Genomic DNA, 18,528 nt, shown 5'->3' with positions numbered 1-18,528 from the left:
AAGGTGACAAGAATGGACAACACAGGAGTGAGTCATCATGATGGAGGAAAGCTAGTAATTCCTGGAAGGAAAGCTGTTCACATTATCAGCCTAACTGGTGCATGCAGAGTAGTGAGAGTTGAAACTCATCCTGAATGCTTGCAGCTCATTGAAGTTCTGTTTGTTTGCATCCTTGGATATGGACAAATTCAGTGTCTCTTCTTCCCACCTAACAGCACTTATACATCACCTGGATTAAATTTGAGCACTAATCCGTAACGTTCTTTCCTAGGCGTTGTGGTAAAATTCAGTGATGGTAGGGACTGTGTCAGTGAAGGAGGAGACGTATGGCTGATTGTGATATCCAAATTACCAGTTTAGAAATCCATGGTGTTCTGTAGTTTCCCTGGTAGATTGCAGGTAGATATTTGGTCACTGACTACAATATCAGAGCCATTTGTCTATATGGTCACACCATGGTGACCTACTTTTCCATTTTATAATAGTAACTGTGTGAGCATGCAACTGTAATTCTTTACATGTACAGACCTCTCACAAAAGCAACAGTTCTTCAATCAGCTGTAATCTTTTGAGGATTAAATATAAGCAAAAATGAGAAACAAAAATGTTTATGAATCTTTTTTCCATAATTAGAGTGTTCTTTTCAACCTAAGTGCTCTATTTAAAAAAAATAAAAAAATAAAAAAAAATCAGGTGCAGAAGGTGGTGGGAGGAACCTAAGAGTGTAGGATGACTGTGGCTCCCTCATTCTCTATACCTGCATGGATGAGACCAGCTTGTCATTACACTCCTCTGCTTATTTTCTTGTCATTCTCCCTGACCATAAAATGTCATCTGTGTGAAGGGGTGCTGGGAGAGACAGCCAAGTATCCACTTTACTGTTCCACCTTCTGAACACTTATTCACAGTGAGAACAACTGAATACCAGGCTCCTTAGAAGATCATAGAGAAAATGCTGCAAGAGAAAAATTCCGGTAGCAGCACTGCCCTTCATGGTCCTCAAGGTCACAGCCTTTATTCTCAGGCTTTGCTTTGGCTGAAGAAACTTGTGGTAGAGGCAGGCACTGTGGTTGATCCTACCATGTGAATTTACGCAATCTATAATGAACACCCACCCCTTTTGTGGCAGTCCACCTTTCAGCATATGGCAATGGTAAATTCAGCTGGATAAAGAAGTAACGTGAAGTACAGTTTACCTGTACAGAATGTGCTGGGGGCATACTGAAATTTCCAGGTGCATCCCCTTTTATGTAAGAGTAATATAGTCTTTTGCAACCAGGAATCATGACTGAGAGTCAAGAAGAAACACTAACCCATAGTAGCTTCCTACTTATTTACCTCTGAGGTATATACACCAAAGCAGATGCCATAGTCACAGTGCCTCTGCATGTTGACTGATATCGATTTAATGAAAAGAGAAAGAATACAGTGGCCACAATTTTGTAGAGTTTACATTTTCCCTGATGACGCTCCCCATGCAGGAACTTAGCAATGATATATCACTGCTTGGTAAGGACTTGAGACAGATATGATGCGAACCGTGCCATTTGCTAATTAAGCAACAAATAAAAAAATTCAATGGGCGGAACTATGTAATATTTTACTCCAGAAACCTGAACCTAGGTGAAACTCTCTTGGTTTCATGCTTCAGCACAAACTCAGAATACAGGCCATACTTGCCAAAGGTGCCAGTTGTAGGGAATTATGCAGATAGGCGTTTCCTTCAAGAAATGAGAAGCAGAAGGCTCCAAGCCCATGTGTCTCAAAGGGTTAAGTATCACTGCATGGCACACTTCAGGCTCAGTTTTCCAAAAGATTTAATGCCAGTGGCAAAGCACTGGTGGAAAATAGAGCTCAGCACAAACCAAAAGCCATTATATTGTGCTGCCAGTGGTCTTGGAGAATTAAGAATTATTTTTCCTTAATGAGAAATGACCCAGAGGTATAACCTCCTTCAGCTTTGCTTCAACCCTTCCATCTGGCAACCTTCAAACCATCGACGTGGTTTGCCTGCCAAGTCTCAGCACAGTTAGAGCAATCTATCAATCCATGAATTTAACAGAGTGACTGGAAAAGACTTCTGAATTCTGCACTCAGTTTTGTAATAACAAAAGTCAGACCTCAAGCTGGAACCATTTTAAATAGTTCCATGAATCCAGGAAAGTGCAAGAAAGACATGAGATAATTTAATATTGGTGAAAAAAATCTATTTCAAGTCCTGCAAAATTATGATAATCCTTCTGTCCCTTTGCATTAACTATATCAGCCCTCTCTTTTCATGAGAGGGCTTTTTTCACTAGCTCATCTTTCTCTACTGTATCAAACAGAAACTAATATTCCACAATCAAATTCTTTCATCATCATTTTCCACTGCTATCAACTACCTTGCAGAACTGAGAAGTCAATTCCTTTTCCTGGATTAACTCACACTGCCAACATCCATTTTCCACTAGTTGAATTTCCCCTTCAGCCTGGGGTGAGGTTTCCAGCAACACCTGCAAGGTAATCTCCCTGTCCTCCAAACCCTCTTTACAATTTCCCTTCTCTCTGAAGCCTACAACACAATTTGCCAGTGATTAAGCAGTTGGTATGCTGTGATATATTTGTAAAGCTAAGTAATACTGGACTGTTGTCTCCCTCTTCTGTTGTGACTCTCATCTGTTAGCCCTTATGTTTATTTACAATGAATTATCTTTCAGGCAAGGATTATCTTTTTGTTTGTGGTTCCGCACCTAAGCCCCATAAGAAAGGGGGGTGGACTTGTACATTGCTACAGTCTCCAAGTGATACCACAATGCAAATAGTAACAATAAAAAGTGTTTTGTCTATACACAGCCCCAAGGATTTTAAGTTGTAGGTGAACAGTAGTGCCCCTTTTAGTTTGAAAGAGTTCAAATGTTTGAAGTGTTTAACAGTTTATTTCAAGTTTGTAATTCACGTACCTCCTGTGAATTCAGAAGCATGTCCAGGTGATCCCAATCCTTGTAGAACATTTGTTCTTGGTGTATTTTCTCCAGCCACTCCTTTTTCTGTTTCCATTCATTGTATACATTTTCCTTTTCTTCCAGCAGAGCCTGTAGCTTCTGCTGAATCTGAACATAATTTCCAATTAAAAACTCATGTTGGACTTTACATCCCACAGGGCCAGGGGAAGGTGGCAGGAGAAAGGCTTAAGTGAAGTGGTGGGTAAGCCCCTTAAATTGCAACAAAATTATCAAACAGAAAAAAGTAGATCAAATTTTAGCACTTATATTTGGGCAGAGAGATAATCAGAGGTGCCCGATTTCAGGAATGGAGGAATGCTTCTTACAGCATATACGCAGTCCAAGCCAAGAGCAAAGAAAGGTAACTGTTTCTCAAGTGTACCTTCTAGAATCAAATCCTAATTCTCTTTATCTTTAGTCATAACAGTGCAATTATAGCACTTCAAATTGGGATAGGACAGATACTTAAATAAGCTATCAACATAGCATATTCTCCTAATCACTGAATACAACCTTCAATGTTAGACTTCATGTAATTTCAGCTTCTGAAGTTTGTATATCCACAGGCCATCTCTAAATTATTTTTTCCTATATTTTTCTACAGGCAAAGGACTTTACAGTCAGGAAGATTTCTGGTTACTATAGTAATACATTGCAATATTCAACAAATTTTCAGAAAATGGCTTGGTGAGTAATCTGCACGAACTCAGCAGTTTTCTGAAGATATTCAAGTGACATGTTAATGAATTGTCAGGGGAGAAGTAAACTAGTAAGTACTGGAAAAGAAATAATGCTGTGAGAATCTTAGAAGCTATTTGTCTTGAGTAAACAGTCATCTTTCATTTCTGGGGAGTTAAATATACTAGCATAATTCATTACTACAGAAAATGTTTCAATTAATCCTTAAACTCTCTCATATGTTTGAGTGTTTTCATTCTTTGGTTGACAGGTTTTTGTCCAGCCTGGTCTGCTATAGATATAGCACTGTAATGTGAAGCAGAGTATTTGTGTGAAAACCCAGTTTGGGAAGTGGGTAGAATTATCTCCATCGCTCAGAACATCATGAACTTTGTGAATAAGCTTTGCTGCAGTGGGCCCTCAGGCGATGCCAGCACTCATCTATTGCTGAGGCAGGACACAGAACAGACGTTTTTGTGCCCAAGCTAGGTAACACACTGAGGAAAATGTAGGTCATGCACATGGATATGTGTGAGTGTACACACGCATTTGTATGCTTACAGCACAATATAGTATAGAATGATAGTTAGGCTGGTGTTGAGTAGCTGAATGTGCGTGACTGAACTCGAATGAGTTTCAATTACCTCTTTTGATCCTATTTCCTCATCTTGCAAGAGAGACTGCCCTAGCTGTACAACATGATTATACTTCTCTTCTCGTGCTTCAATCTCTGCCAGTAGCTGTTGATGCTGGGTAAGTCTCAGGCTGCTAGTAGATATGTCCCGAATAGTCTCCTTGGCTCTCATTTCCCTTATTATTTCTGCTGTCCATGAAAAATAGTCCCATACCTGGAACCCAAGAAAACATGAAAGTTGAGGTTAGAGCTCAAGCTTGGGTTATCAGACAGGAAAATCATAACTTGACTGTTCAACTTTAAGTGACTAATAGGTAATAAAATCACAGGTAAGAAAGAAAATATTTCATTAGGTCTTAGAGTACTTCTATGAATTTTAACAAGGGTGGATAACACGACTGTAGGAATTTCTACATACTGTGCTAAATCATACATGTTTTGTAATACCATATTCATAATCAAACTGTATCATATCACATCAATAACAGCATGCTATAATTTATTGCCCTTTAGTCCATCACTCCTTAAGTGTTTTCTGGTGTTATTCTTTCACAGAGGATAAAACAATATCACCCTACTTTTCTGTGATTTAGCTTTGGCTAATACTAGTCTGTTCAAAACTTAAGTTGCACACATATTCTAAAATGAGACTTAGAAGAAAAAACAAATTAGCTCAGTCTAATAGAGGTGGAAAAAAGGCAAATCACAGATCAGAAAAAAATTGCTTAAGCATATCAGGTATGCAAATTCACCTCCTGGTTTTTGGTACTATATGACTGAGACTGGCACAGAGACACAGTTCTGGAAGGAACAAGGATGTAATGCTAGTTTACTTTCAAAATCTGATGAACCGGTAAACATGTTTACAATATCTTAAAATGTCTGAAGCATTCAGCTGATACAATTATGGGCAGGAAAATTCTTAAACAAATCCCTGAGAGTTATTTTCTGACTGTGACTGAAGAAACTTGTGCAAGTAAGAATAATTTGACTTTTTCTGCATGTCTTTTTCTGCACTTGGTTCTGCACCTTCACCAGTCCATTTACTTTAGGCATCTCAATTGAATCTGTAATAGGTGTTTTGCTCTTATGTGTCAGTTGGTAAAAAACAGGACTGCAAGGGACTGTACCAAGGATTATATGAGATGATTAATTAAGTTTTGTTATAGTTTAATTGTGTTTGGATAAGTTGATTCAATTCTGAGATGGTAAATGGTCTTTTAGTTTTTAAGTGTATTTTAAAAGACTGTTATGTATAGTAAATGCTGAAGAAAAATGCTCTTTTACTGTAGAGAACTAAAAATTTTCTTTTGTGAATGGCTGATGGTTTTTCTGCTGAAGGAAACTATGTAATGGAAATAGCTTCTTGCCTGTTCCATTTTACCCATGGATTTTTATCCCTATCATCAAAATTTTGTACAGCTCAAAGCTGGCTTGTGAACCATTCAGCCAGAAAAAAGTATTTTCAGAAAAGCACCACAAAATTGAAATTGGCCAATTTGGGGCCCTAAGACTTTAGGCTTTAAAGACAGGATACTATATTCTCAAAGCCAGTGAAACACAGCTACTAAATGACAGTGAACACAGCTACTAAATGACTCTTTAGAAGTACTGTGGTCCTTTTAAAAGGGCCCATGTAGTGCACATGTGTTGGCCTCATTTTGATTTGCAGAACTAATTCACACACAGCCGGATGTCACTGTAGACACTGACATTGCACTTGGCACTGCAAATGTCTAAGACTCCCTGAGAATTTAAGCTAGGCATTAGGAAAACTTCATAAATCTCAGGATATTTAATGCAATGGAACAAGTCAAGAGCCAGTAAGAGGTTATTGGACTGCCACTTGCCAGCAACATTTAAGAACAGACTAGGCATCAGTCTGCAAGAAACTCCTAGGCAAACTTCAGAACAAGAACCTCAAACCATTTAGAAATGCTTTGAGTCTATGTTTAAATTCCTCTTCCTTGACAGAGTTCTTTGGAAGATTTGGAGCCCTCTGCTGTTACTGTGTGTTGTCAGTTAGGGCCAGCTCTGCTATTTAATAAGACTAAAATTGTACTTGATGGGATGCAAAGAGATACACTAAATGATTGTGCAGAATTCTCATTTTGTGGAAAGGCTGATTTGTTTTTGTTTCACTTCTTAATCTGTGTACAATTTCATAATGAAAAAGCCCCATGGACTGCATATGGACAATACTAATGAAAAAAGTACACTGAACAGCTGTGACTAACATTAAGTTTGTGGGCTTCTTGGCATGGCTGAAAGAGGAAAGAGAGCAAAGTTGCCTCTTTGTGCTCAGCAATCTGGGGGATGTTCTGCTACAAAGCTGCTCTAACTTATCCTAGACGTACTGAGATTCTTATGATCATTAGAGATGGCTATTAGAGGTGGCTAAACTCGTCTTGTCCCATCTGGGCAGGAAGATGAGTTTACCTAACTTGCTGAACCAGCTCTTCACTTCTTCAGGAATTATTGTCAGGAAATGAGGTGAAAATTGAGAGGATAGAATGGTAGAATCATTTAGGTTGGAAAAGATCTTTAAGGTCATTGAGTCCAACCGTAAACCTAATACTGCCAAGTCCACCACTAAACCATGTCCCTAAGTGCCACATCTACATGTCTTTTAAATGTCTATCTGTCTTCAGGGATGGTGACTCAACCACTTCCCTGAGCAGCCTGTTCCAATGCTTGATAACCTTTTCAGTGAACAAATTTTTGCTAATATTCAATCTAAACCTCCCCTAGTGCAACCTGAGGCCATTTCCTCTCATTCTATCATTTGCTACCTGGGAAAAGAGACCGACACCCACCTTGCTACAACCTCCTCTCAGGTAGTTGTAGAGAGCGATAAGGTCTCCCCTCAGCTTCCTCTTCTCCAGGCTAAACAACCCCGGTTCCCTCAGCCACTCCTAAAACTTGTGCTCTAGACCTTTCACCAGGATCAGGAATACTTCTTGCCGGCAGACTGACATCAAAGAGACAAGGAAATGTCTGAGGCATAATCCCATCTAGGCATGTCACTGAGAATACAGTCACCTGGCTTTGTCATTTTGTTTTATGATATTAAGAAAGCACCTTAATGACTGTGTAGCCCTCTCTGTTAAGCACTGACAGATTTATATCTTTTTAAGGTGTTCATTACTTGTAAATTTATCAATGTAGATGAACAGACACACTGTAAGAAATGGGCTATAGATTTGCCATTCAGATCACAGGATACATTACAGATTTCAGACAAAATTCAAACCAAAGCTATTTCATATGGTTCCAATAAAAAGAAAAAAGCACCCCTACTAACAGGACATTTTTTATCTGAAGTCAATAACTAAATTTATGACATAAGTTATGAAACAAATCAATAACAATGTGACTCTGTGCAGCTATGTTTTAATGGATAAATCCATCCAGATCCAACTCTTGATGAAGATGATCCCAGGCTGAAGACTTCAAGAGTCTAATACATACTCGAAGAAGTTTGCCTTGTTCTTACTATCATCCCTAGATCACTGTCAGAAAGACAGTGGACAAATGAACCTTTCACCTATGTCAGTAGAGCCACTCTAATTTTCCTTAAGTCATATTCCAAGTAATTTTATTTCCTCATCAACAGTTCTGCACAAGGTAATGGATTTTTAATAGTTAAAAAACAAACCAACCAAACCCTCAAAAAACCGAAGTGCCATAAGCAGCCTTTATCTCTAACTGTACAATACATTTTTGGATGAAATATGACAGGTAATGGTGATTTGAACCCTTTTAAGAGACTTAAAGTGGATTAGCCTAACATGCAGAAGCCTCTCATGCTAACACAAAAGCATCACGTACACTCTAGTTTGGTCTTCGTCCCAGCTCATAACCTTAAGACAAGCTTGTGTGAAGGTTTTTTCCAGGTGAGCACACTCTGGATATTCTCTGCTTCTCACCAAACATGAAAACACAATGTGAGCTACCAGACATATCTTTGACACTGAAGTTACACCTGGAACAGTTCAAGAATATGAAGAATGTAAAGGTATTCTAGAAATCTACATTAGCAACATCCTTCATGATAAAAGGGGGCACACTTGCTACTTTAGTACCTGCTACTGTAGTACTTGCAGCAATAATCTACTAATTTGCAGTGGTGTAGCTCAAGTGCCTTCATTGAGACTATTGACATTCGCAAAGTATTCTGTGGCAAATCATAGCTCAGTGACCTACTGAGTTCTTTGGAGAGAAAACATTGTGGATGCTGATATTATGCTGACATATGCATGTCACTATGTTTAAGCAACTTGAGAGGTTACTGCAAACACCAGCGAGTTCTATTTTATATATTACATGAAGTTAACTGAGTGTTATTGCATGCCCTGAGAGAGAGAGAGAGAGAGAACAAACTTTTATCCATTATAAATGGAAGTCTAACATCTACTTTTATCAATCTTACCCAGTGGGAATTGAAGAGTCTTTGAAAAGACTACTGTTACTCCTGCAAAGTGATGGCCATTTCTGACAACTGTCAATTATCCTATACACAGTTGTATACGAGCTTCCCTTCCTACAGGGGAAGATCCTTATCCTCTACCACCTTTCTAAATAGCTACAAGTACTTAAATACTTGATTAATAACACAGATAGCACCTGCAGCCTTTTACATCAACCTTTGCAGCTTGGAAGTACACCTGTGATTCAAACACATTGAAGGCAGCTTTCCCCTGTGTACCAATGGACAGAAGGCAGAAGTGCTTACATCTGCTTGAAACTGGTAAAGCATGTATGCTTGTTCCAGAAGTTTCTTGCGCAGTTCCACCTTAGACTTCAGGGCCTTCCAGTTGGTCACTATTGCGTGCTGCTTTGCTTTCAGGTCTTCCACCTGTTTCTTTGAGCAGTGAATCAGCACATGATCTGCAGAGTGGATCAGCTCCTGCAGCTATACACAGGAATAAAAGAAGAGGGTAGGAAAGAGAGAGTCATAGAGATCCAGCTAGTATCAGAAAAGTTATGATAAGGGTTATGTTAATTGTACATGAAACTACAATTCAGGCAAAATTTTCTGACCTAACTTTTCTCATGCTAAACAAAAACTTCCCCAATATGTTCTATGGAATAACAGTGACATCCAGTGTTTGCTAAGGCTCATCACAACAGTGATTTTTCAAATAAGCAGACAGATCTTGTTTCTCCTTTTTACGACACCATTTAGTACGAGTAATGCAAATAATAGCTAACCATACCTTGTTTTCCCCAATGACCATATAGATTAACTGTGACTACATTATCTTCATGCATATCTCATGCTCTTTTACCTTTAAAAGCAGCTGATGGGATCAATTCTAGTGTTATCTGCCATAAGGCCAAGACATGAGGCCACTGATAAGTAATAATGGGTTAACTACTTCAGTAATCTAAATGTAACACATGCTGTGTTAACTATATCATTAAGTCTTCTGAATGAAGAAAGTCATTCTGAAAGAAAAGTCATACTAGTTTTAATGATTTAGTCTAGGCAAATCTCCTATATACAAGGAAGCTTTCTAAACAGCTGTTCTCATGAGTTGAAACTTTCCACAAGTTTGTATAATGAGCCCTATCCTTTCTCACAGACCAATTCCTACACCAGTAAACTTGTCGAAAATTTCAGACTACTGCCCCATCCTTCCTTCTATAATTCTCTATAGTCTATAAATGCATTTTGTGTTCAATGAGTATTCAGTTTCTCTGCACATAGAACAGATTCTGTATTTTTGTTGTAATAACCTGGAACACTTTGAAGAAGGCAGTAAACACATCATAAAGCCTGGCATAATCAACACATTTATCAATATATTTCAAAAAGTGATCAAAAACATCCCTGTGAATTACTTCAATAGCCAGCACTCATTATAATATATCCCTTATTTTGAAGATTTTAAATTACCTACTTTATGACTGCCATCAGACTTGAACATATTAAAAAAGCAGAAGACTAAGGAAGATCCTTAGAGATTTCCAGGCTCTCACAGAAAGCCTGTAATAATTTGTTTCACAATACCAAATTATTGCTATGATTGTCTTGGAAACTTGAATTTTGGTTATACAATTAAAGACCACAAATGACTTTCATTACCTGCTGCTCATTCCCAGCGAGCTCATGCTCCAGGGCCACATGGTTCCGGAGCTGTGTTTGCACACCTCTCATGTCCTTAGCAACATCATCAGGAATACTTTTGGACTTCTCCTAGAAGGAAGAGATCAGAGAAAGCTTTGTTACTTTCTACTTCCAAGCAAAACATACTACAAGCCTACTTTAGTAATTTTGTGTAGTGCAACTCATACTGCACAGTTAAGGACATCCTGGGTTACTCAACTATGACAGGTAAAAGGAAGCCAGAAATATCTGTCCTAGTAACTCCCTTATAAGTATCTTAGTGATTAAGCTGTCCAACTGGACTGTGTGAGATGAAGGTTCAAGTCTTTCTCTGATCAGACAATGCAGGAGAATGTCTTACAGGCTTTGAGTTGGGAGTCAATCTTGAGTAGGTACTGCAGTGACATAGAGTGAATTCTTAAAGTAGCATTAACAATCAACATTTTCAGGCCATTCTTTGGGATATAGGTGGTCTATCTGTGAACTATCTTTAGATAAAAATTTAGTTATACATACTCAGGAAAGATTAATGTAAAGATGAGAGAAATGGAGAGACTATCACATAGGAGGAGACTTAAACATTTATTTAGGTCAACAAAGGTTCTGAGGGGATTTAGTTGTTACACAGGCATGCACTGGGAACACAGCAAGTAAAAAGAAAAGGCATTTCAGTTGGAGGACAACACTGGTGCTAGAATAAAATTATTAGAAACTTGCTCCAGGTCAATTTAGATGAAAATTAGAAGAACATTTCTAATCATTGGAGAAGTGCATTTCTGTAACAGATTCACAGGCTGGTTTGGGGTACCACCTGCATCCTGGTAAGGTGCTGTAAAAGGAGATGCATATTGTAGTTGCCTATGCTATGATGGCACTGGAGTTGGTGACTTGAGCAAGATCTTCTAGTACTATGTTCTTTTAAGAAATGGCTTTCCTTGGTAGACATCTGACCAGGGTTCACAGGAAGGGATGGGCAAGATGACTGAATTGTTCTCCCACTCAGTAGTGAAGCTTATTAACAGGATGAGGTGCAAGAAGTGTGTATTGGTTGCCTGGACCAAACTCAGCACGGGGATAAACCAACAGCTGGTCTGTGAAGTGCTTCTGAACTATCACTTGTCACTGCCACAGAATTAACTACTTCATCATTGAAGTTAAATATACACCAGGTTCTGAAAACCCACGGTATACAGTGAAACATTATGTCATTTGATTTTCCATTCATGACAGGGAAAGAAAACACGAATAACATAGTTGAATAGGGCAGCCTAAATCTACTGCGTGTAACCTAACAAAGCCCTGTTGCCTTGCAAACAATGGAAGCTCTGTTGGATCACTGCCACCTGTATACATCTGCATTAGGGAAACCACACCTCTTATTACAGCAAGGATGCGGTTCCTCTGTGAAAGACTTCAGGATGCTCAGATAAAACAGAAAGCTGAAGACTTTCATCTTTCATCATCACCCCAGTTTTTACACTGGGACTGTTTGAAATTATTGCCAGTACTGGGTGCTGAAATGAGAGGTAAAGATTTTTGGCCCATCTTTCTGCATCAGGTCACATGGCTGCCTGACAACCTTCCAGGTTAACTGTCACTGCAGACAAATGCCTTGTTCACAAGACAGTTCTTTCTTCAGCACATAAAGCTACAATGGTGTACAAAGAACCATCACCGTAAGGCAGTAAACAGTTTCTTAGGCCTGATGACTGCAAACAACTTTACTATATGCATTGCACTGTGAGACAACTTAATTCAAGCCCTGGTCTTCTCAGTTTATCCCACAGATCAGCAACTCTAGCTGCACCTGTTTTCACCAGTGGTTCTCATAACATGACCACTCAGGCATCTAAGGATTACCCAGGATTATTTTTTTTAACACTTTGAATAATCACACAGGTTTCTTCTGAAATTTCTTTTGTAGTCAGCAGTAAGCACACTGAAAATCCTAAGAATACACCACAAATTAAGCTGAAATGAAGTTTGCATTATATGAGACTTTCCCATTATTTTTTACCTCAATATGGGCCAGAGCATCTGTTAGATCTTGGTAACACATGTGAATCGCCTCAGCATCTCTCAGCCGCTCACCTCGTAATCTGGTAATTTCCAGCAGCTCCTCCCAGGAGTTCCTGCAAGGGAGGATGAGGAAAAGAACCATGTAAAACATTCAAACTACTAGTAAAGGAGACTAACAGTCCGAAGAAGGACTGAAAACAAGACCTCCTCTTACTTTGTTTTTTATTCCTGCCATTAAATTCTGTTGGGGTGATTCTCTGAGGGGCAGCATGTCTCTCACCCTACTCTGTCCATGTCCTCCTGTCTACTCCAGGCACTTAAATAGATGGTCCTATATAAGGGTCCCCTTCTCCAATAATATGCTTTTCAGGTTTTATATGCAGGACTTGGAGGACTGAGTCAGACCCTACTATTCCTTCATGCTTCTCTTTTGGGCCAGTTTGGACTGATGCCAGACATAAGAAGTTCAGAATGTCTTAATGTTGTTCTGCAGAGCAGTCATGGGATTCAAACTCAAAAAACAGAAGCAATAAAGAAGCAACTAAACCCCTAGCCTTTCAGTTAGGTGATCCTGTTTCAAAGGCCAAAGGAAGTTCACTCCCCCCCTACTTGTAAAGCACCTCTGATGCAATTTACAAGAAACCAAATCAGCAAGCAGGTAATTTCTGCATTATAGTAGTCTATTTTTAAATGAGGCATGGCAGCAGCTCTGTATCAGTGAGCAAACCACATATTTTGCAATTAGAGAATTGGGAGGACATGCCTTATCCTTTTCTAATTCCTTCTCACTTTCTCCTCGAGAGCGAGTTGAAAGGACAAAGCATTATAAAAGCTAACACAAGTCTCCTACCTTAGCTCTTTCTGCTTGTGCCGAATTTCCCGGGACTCTGAATGCAAGTTGTCTGCCAGCTGCTGGCAAGCCATAACTCTCTTCCCAGTTGCTTCCAACTGGTGGCGGAATGTGTCATATTTGGTGCAAAGTTGCTTTTGAAGGAAAAACAACAGTAACAAAAAAGGCATTTTGAGTGCTCTCTTTTCCCAAACATAACTGTTCAGCTACCAGAGCACAGCCAAAAGATAGGTAATAAGCTGGTCATATTCAGAGATGGACAAACTGCAGAGAATGTCTGGATTTTACCTCCAAAGACCACAAGGAGCTACAACTATTAGCAAAACATGAGGTTTGTAATGCAGAGGGGAGGCAGGAACATTATTGCTAGAGATAGGAACAAACATTCAATGTACAATGAATTTCAATTGTTAAATGACATGTTTTCACTTCATGAATGCAAATGTGTACTCAGTACTATAACTGGATAATGTAGTCCAATTTTAAGATTTAGGACACGATGTTTTGAAATAAAAATAATTTCATTTGTGATTAAAAAAATCTTTAATGGACATCACACTGAAATCTCTGGTTACTGAAAATAGAAAGGAGTTGGTCTCTGAAGGTGTAGACATTTTAGCATGCAGTTGTTTTATGCAGCTCAGCCCCCATGGTAACAGGATTTAAGTGTTAGGCAATGCTGCCTGCCTGTCATAATGAGTCAATCCTTCCCACACACTCTTGACCCTTTTCTCTTCCCATTCCCAGTTATTTATACTTATTTCTTACTCTGTCTTATAAGTTTTCAAGGACAACCTTAGAATTTTTTTACAGTCTCACCTCATTCAGTTTGTTTGGTTTTTGACCTGTTACTCAAAAAACTCACCAAGACATGTTCATAATTATTTCCATAGTCTTCAGAACTGGCTGTTTGTTTCTGCTGAGTGATCCAGTCTTGCAGATCTTCGTATTCTCGTAGAAATTCATGCAAGACAAGAGTCTCATCCAGCTTCTTCCCTCTGTTGGGGGAAGAAAACAAGACAATACAAGTAGACCAAGGGAACATAAGAGAAGGACAATCAGTAACTTTCTTCCTATTAATCCCCAAAACCTCTCACCATCAAGACTTACTCTTTTTAATGAAGGGCTGACTTTATTTCTCAAATTGGAAATTATGTTTGTAGGATGACAGCTGTCAGCCAGGTCAGACTCACTGGCTGAGTTTCCCAGAAAAGCACTATGCCTAGCTCAGGTCTCCACCTGTTTGTTTTTTTCTTTCTTTTTTTTTCTTCCCATAATACCCTTCATTTTTTTCCAGATCTATCCTGATCTGCCTCTCTAAATGTAATTGTAGTACTTATGAAAATGAGAAGGAAATCTTTCTGAGGATGATGCACCTGGAAGGCAAATGCTATGAAAGCTATTTGATGTCATTCTGCTCATATTGCCTCTTCAGCAAAATTGCTGCAACCTGCTGCGTATTTCTGATCTTCTAGAGAATCTTATAATACAGCCTGACATATTACAGGCCTTCCACAGTAAAAAAAAAATACCAATTTTCCATCTGCTAACACTGACTGGCCATTGTGCAAATATTCTAGGAAAGATGAACCTGGCTTCCCTGTTTGAACCACAGATGCTCATCACAAGATGCTCATCACAAGAGAAGTAGCCTGCTGAGAGAGACCCACCAAGGACAATGCAGATGAGAGGTAGAAATTAGAGCATCAATAAGGCACCATGAGACCCAGGTCAACATTAAACATAAATGAACACAAAACATTTCTGTGTTCAACATACACAAACGTTTTGATATTTCTAGATTGAGTATTCCTTTTTCTGAACTTTTCATTCACAGGATTTTCTCTTGATGCTTTTACTTTTTTAATTGTAAACAAGAATAAAAACAAAAGGTAAAATATCATAATTTCCTCTAGGCTTAATTATTCTAGTATTCAGATTAATTTATTTGTTATTCTACTTGCAGAGCCCCATTCCTTTCCCAAGTGAAATTTTTGTGGAGGAAAAGCCTAAACTGTTCAGATATTTGTCCCTTCCTGGCAACAAACCAGAAGTGTTTAAAAATCCTGTGTACAAGCAAATTGTCCTGTTGTAAACATCTTACTGTAACAATAACAGAAAGGAAGTGAAATTAAAAGTAAATTACTCATTCCAGAATAAAACTGTTCCTATACTAGCACAGCCACTGGGCATAAAGATAAGTGTTAACTGTAATTGTCTCCCTTCTGCTATGTAATGAACTAAGTAATTTTCTGGCAGCTTTAAGGAAACCTTTTAAAAACATCTTTTTCCTTTTGATAGCGGATTCCAAATACCACAAAGGCAAGTCACAATCCAGCGTCTCAAGTCACTTTACAGGAGTATGATGTAGCAAATACGTAACATGTAGCAAAACTCCCTGAATAAAATGTAGAGTTCTTGCTTAACAATAATGGAAAGCTCATAGGTGCACAGAATTCTAATATAGAAACAGGCAATTTCCTAAATACAATTGAAAAAAGAGGAGATAATGGATATGATATACATTCCGGTGAGGTAACTGGACTTCAGTGGGCTTTGAATCAAGCCTAGGATCCAAGGGGCAGTTCTAGTTTATACCTTGCTGCTGCTAGTTCCTGCAGCTCCTGGAGTCTTGAATGAACTTGTTCCTTTGGTCCATCAACCTCAACATACTGGATGGAGCCCACAAGAGGAAGAGTTTGGGCACTTTCACTCAGTTCTTTCATCAAATTTTGGTAAACGGCAATCTCATGCTCCAATGCCTGGTAAAGAAAAGAGTTGATTGAGAACCAGTTTTCCAAGATACCCACTATTTGAACTTTTTCACCAGCCTATGGTGTAGTAATTGAGATATTAAAAGAGGAGAAAAACTTTTCTGGAAGCGTGCAATATTTCCAAGACTTGGTCGATTTCAGATCATTATCTAGCAACAATTTTTGGAAAAGATGTGCATATAATTTCAAACAAATTAGGTGAATAAAGACAATCAGAAATTCCTAACACATTATTAGGCAAAGTATTCCTGGAATAATACTCTATCTGTATCTTTGACTGTAAGGAAAAAACATAAGGCTTCTGCATGCATCTGTTGTGACTGAAAAGCAGATATCAGATCATAGTCAGTTTTGGCCTCAGAAAAATAAGATGAGAATATTCACCATGCTCCTTTTTCCCCAAACTGCATTTTCCCAACCATATTAGTAAGCTGCATTGCTCTCTTCTATCAGTCCATTCACATGTAGACATACATCAATGTGAAATATCTTGTAGATGACTGGACACTTATGTACCAATGAGATAGAAAATTTTACAACCACAGAAGATCAGGCCAGTGTACAGAATTTAAGCAAAGAAATACCTTATGTTTCTTAAGGAGTTTCAGTGTTCCATCTTCATCTTTACCATAGTCCTTGCTTGTCACAAGTGGATGTTTTTCTGCTATCCAGGCCTCCAGGTCTGAAGTATTCATTAAAAACTATCAGTTAAAGAGAAAGCAAATTAGTTTCTGCCTCAACTTTCAAAATATTCATGTCATTTTTTTGATGTAAAAAATTCCAAATGGAGTGTGCACTGTAAGATTTACTGTGATGTTTTATTAAGGAACAAATAAAGAATATTTAATTCCAAGAACTACTATTCCACACTGTTGTTCTGTCAAATCATATGAAGTCTTCCATAGATGGAAGACTTCAGTACAGGATAACTAAGGTCTTCTCCAGGCATCAAAGCTCTGTCAGTAAGTTTCAAGTTGTCTCACTTTTCTTTCTTCACATCACTATCTTTGTTTGACTCTCACTTACCTTATTCACTAAGGGTAGGGGCTAACTGTGTAACATCAGTGTGATAATTCTCCTTCCCCTTCCTGAGAAGTTCAAATCACCTATAAGAATCAGTCTTGAAGCCTATAGTATGGACAGCTGTTTTTATAGATGGAGGAAATAAGAGCCAGAGGATCCGCAGGGAACATACTTTAGATGGCCCTCTGGGCCTCTGAACTCTTTGCAAATGCTGTTTATGTCTACAAAACTGCATGTGTTATCCAAATAACTGCAGTCCTACATGACCCACTGATGACAGAAAATTTGGATTATAGAGATAAATATTTGCATGCAATTTTTTTTAAACAGGATAAACATAAAAGTCCAGTATCCTATTGAAAATAATAGGGCCAAAACTCACTCTGAGAATGAAAGACTGTTATCAGTTTCTCAGTATCATTTTGTTGCCTGGAACAGGCAAAGATTGGATGCCACATGAGATCCCTTCTTTTCTTATTTCTTTGTCATAATTCTCCAGTATGAAGGGCCAGTTCAGGATCCACTGCATTACTTAAATCAAAGCCAGAGGCTGTATAGAGATACTGAGAAAGGAGCTACCGCTGGGTGAAATGTGTATTCTACACACAACCATGAGGGATGGGTACAGAGTCCAAGGCAAACCTCTAAGAGCAGCAGCTCTAGACTGGGGGCTGCATTCAGCTATGCAACCCAACCATGCATCCCCATGAGTCTGGCCTCAAGCAACTGAAGTGAATACCAGTCCCAGCAAAGCAGTTTTGCTATTCACTTTAAAACTTTGGCCCTCTTGTTTGTCTGAAGAAGGTACTGTGTAGAGCACTTTGCTGTAATTTGTACCTCCTGGAAGCCAACTGAGTGTTGCAGCTGCTTCATCCTTTCCTCACAGGCCTTCTCCAAGCCCTTCCAGGCAGTCACAAGCTCTTGGCATTTCTCACTTATTTTCTGAGCTGATGGGTGCTGGCCTGCAATCATTGTCTTTCCTTTATCCAGGACCCGCTGGACTTGCTGTTTGTGGGCATTAACTTCTGCCTGCAGTTCCTGAGAATGAGATAAAAGAAAAAATAGGAATGAAAAAAGGGTTATGTGAGGACAAAGAAATTCTATGTGCTCCTAATCCTAAGCAAAACTGGCAGCTGGTGATGATGGGCAGAGTATAGCCAGTGGACACAAGGACTGTCTGTTTCTACAGCAGCTGCAGCCTCAGCCACCAGTCCCAGCCCTGCTTGTATAATGCTCTGCTCTTGGTGCTGCCACTGAGGAAAGAGATAAGTCTTTAAGGTGGCAGCAGACATCCCTTAACTTCCCTATACCCTCAGCATTACTCACCAAAGTCCTCGGCCTAGTAGTCTGACCTGGTTCTACCCATTCTCCTTACTGTCCATCTGTCCCTTCCCCTACCCAGCAGCCATGAAGGTTTGGGAGAGGGAGCAGGACAAGGGTTGAGACACAAAACT

At 39.0% G+C, this 18,528-nt stretch overlaps 1 protein-coding gene across 1 annotated transcript in view; it reads right to left on the bottom strand.

Annotated features, from left to right (window-relative positions):
• The window catches only part of SPTBN5 (spectrin, beta, non-erythrocytic 5), a gene marked incomplete at its 5' end in the record, with an annotated part of 78,764 nt that overhangs the window by 52,257 nt on the left and 7,979 nt on the right, over nucleotides 1-18,528 (bottom strand). The window contains 10 exons of the mRNA XM_010287708.1: nucleotides 2,943-3,092; nucleotides 4,307-4,510; nucleotides 9,032-9,211; nucleotides 10,388-10,498; nucleotides 12,426-12,540; nucleotides 13,278-13,411; nucleotides 14,143-14,275; nucleotides 15,876-16,039; nucleotides 16,636-16,752; nucleotides 17,912-18,112. Of these exons, the coding sequence (XP_010286010.1) occupies nucleotides 2,943-3,092; nucleotides 4,307-4,510; nucleotides 9,032-9,211; nucleotides 10,388-10,498; nucleotides 12,426-12,540; nucleotides 13,278-13,411; nucleotides 14,143-14,275; nucleotides 15,876-16,039; nucleotides 16,636-16,752; nucleotides 17,912-18,112 (1,509 nt within the window). The remainder of the gene's footprint in view (nucleotides 1-2,942; nucleotides 3,093-4,306; nucleotides 4,511-9,031; nucleotides 9,212-10,387; nucleotides 10,499-12,425; nucleotides 12,541-13,277; nucleotides 13,412-14,142; nucleotides 14,276-15,875; nucleotides 16,040-16,635; nucleotides 16,753-17,911; nucleotides 18,113-18,528) is intronic.

This window comes from Phaethon lepturus, unplaced genomic scaffold (assembly GCF_000687285.1).
Source record: "Phaethon lepturus isolate BGI_N335 unplaced genomic scaffold, ASM68728v1 scaffold15305, whole genome shotgun sequence".
Classification (NCBI taxonomy): Eukaryota; Metazoa; Chordata; class Aves; order Phaethontiformes; family Phaethontidae; genus Phaethon; species Phaethon lepturus.
Note: the sequence above shows the minus strand (reverse complement) of the source record. Positions and strands in the feature narration are given on the sequence as shown.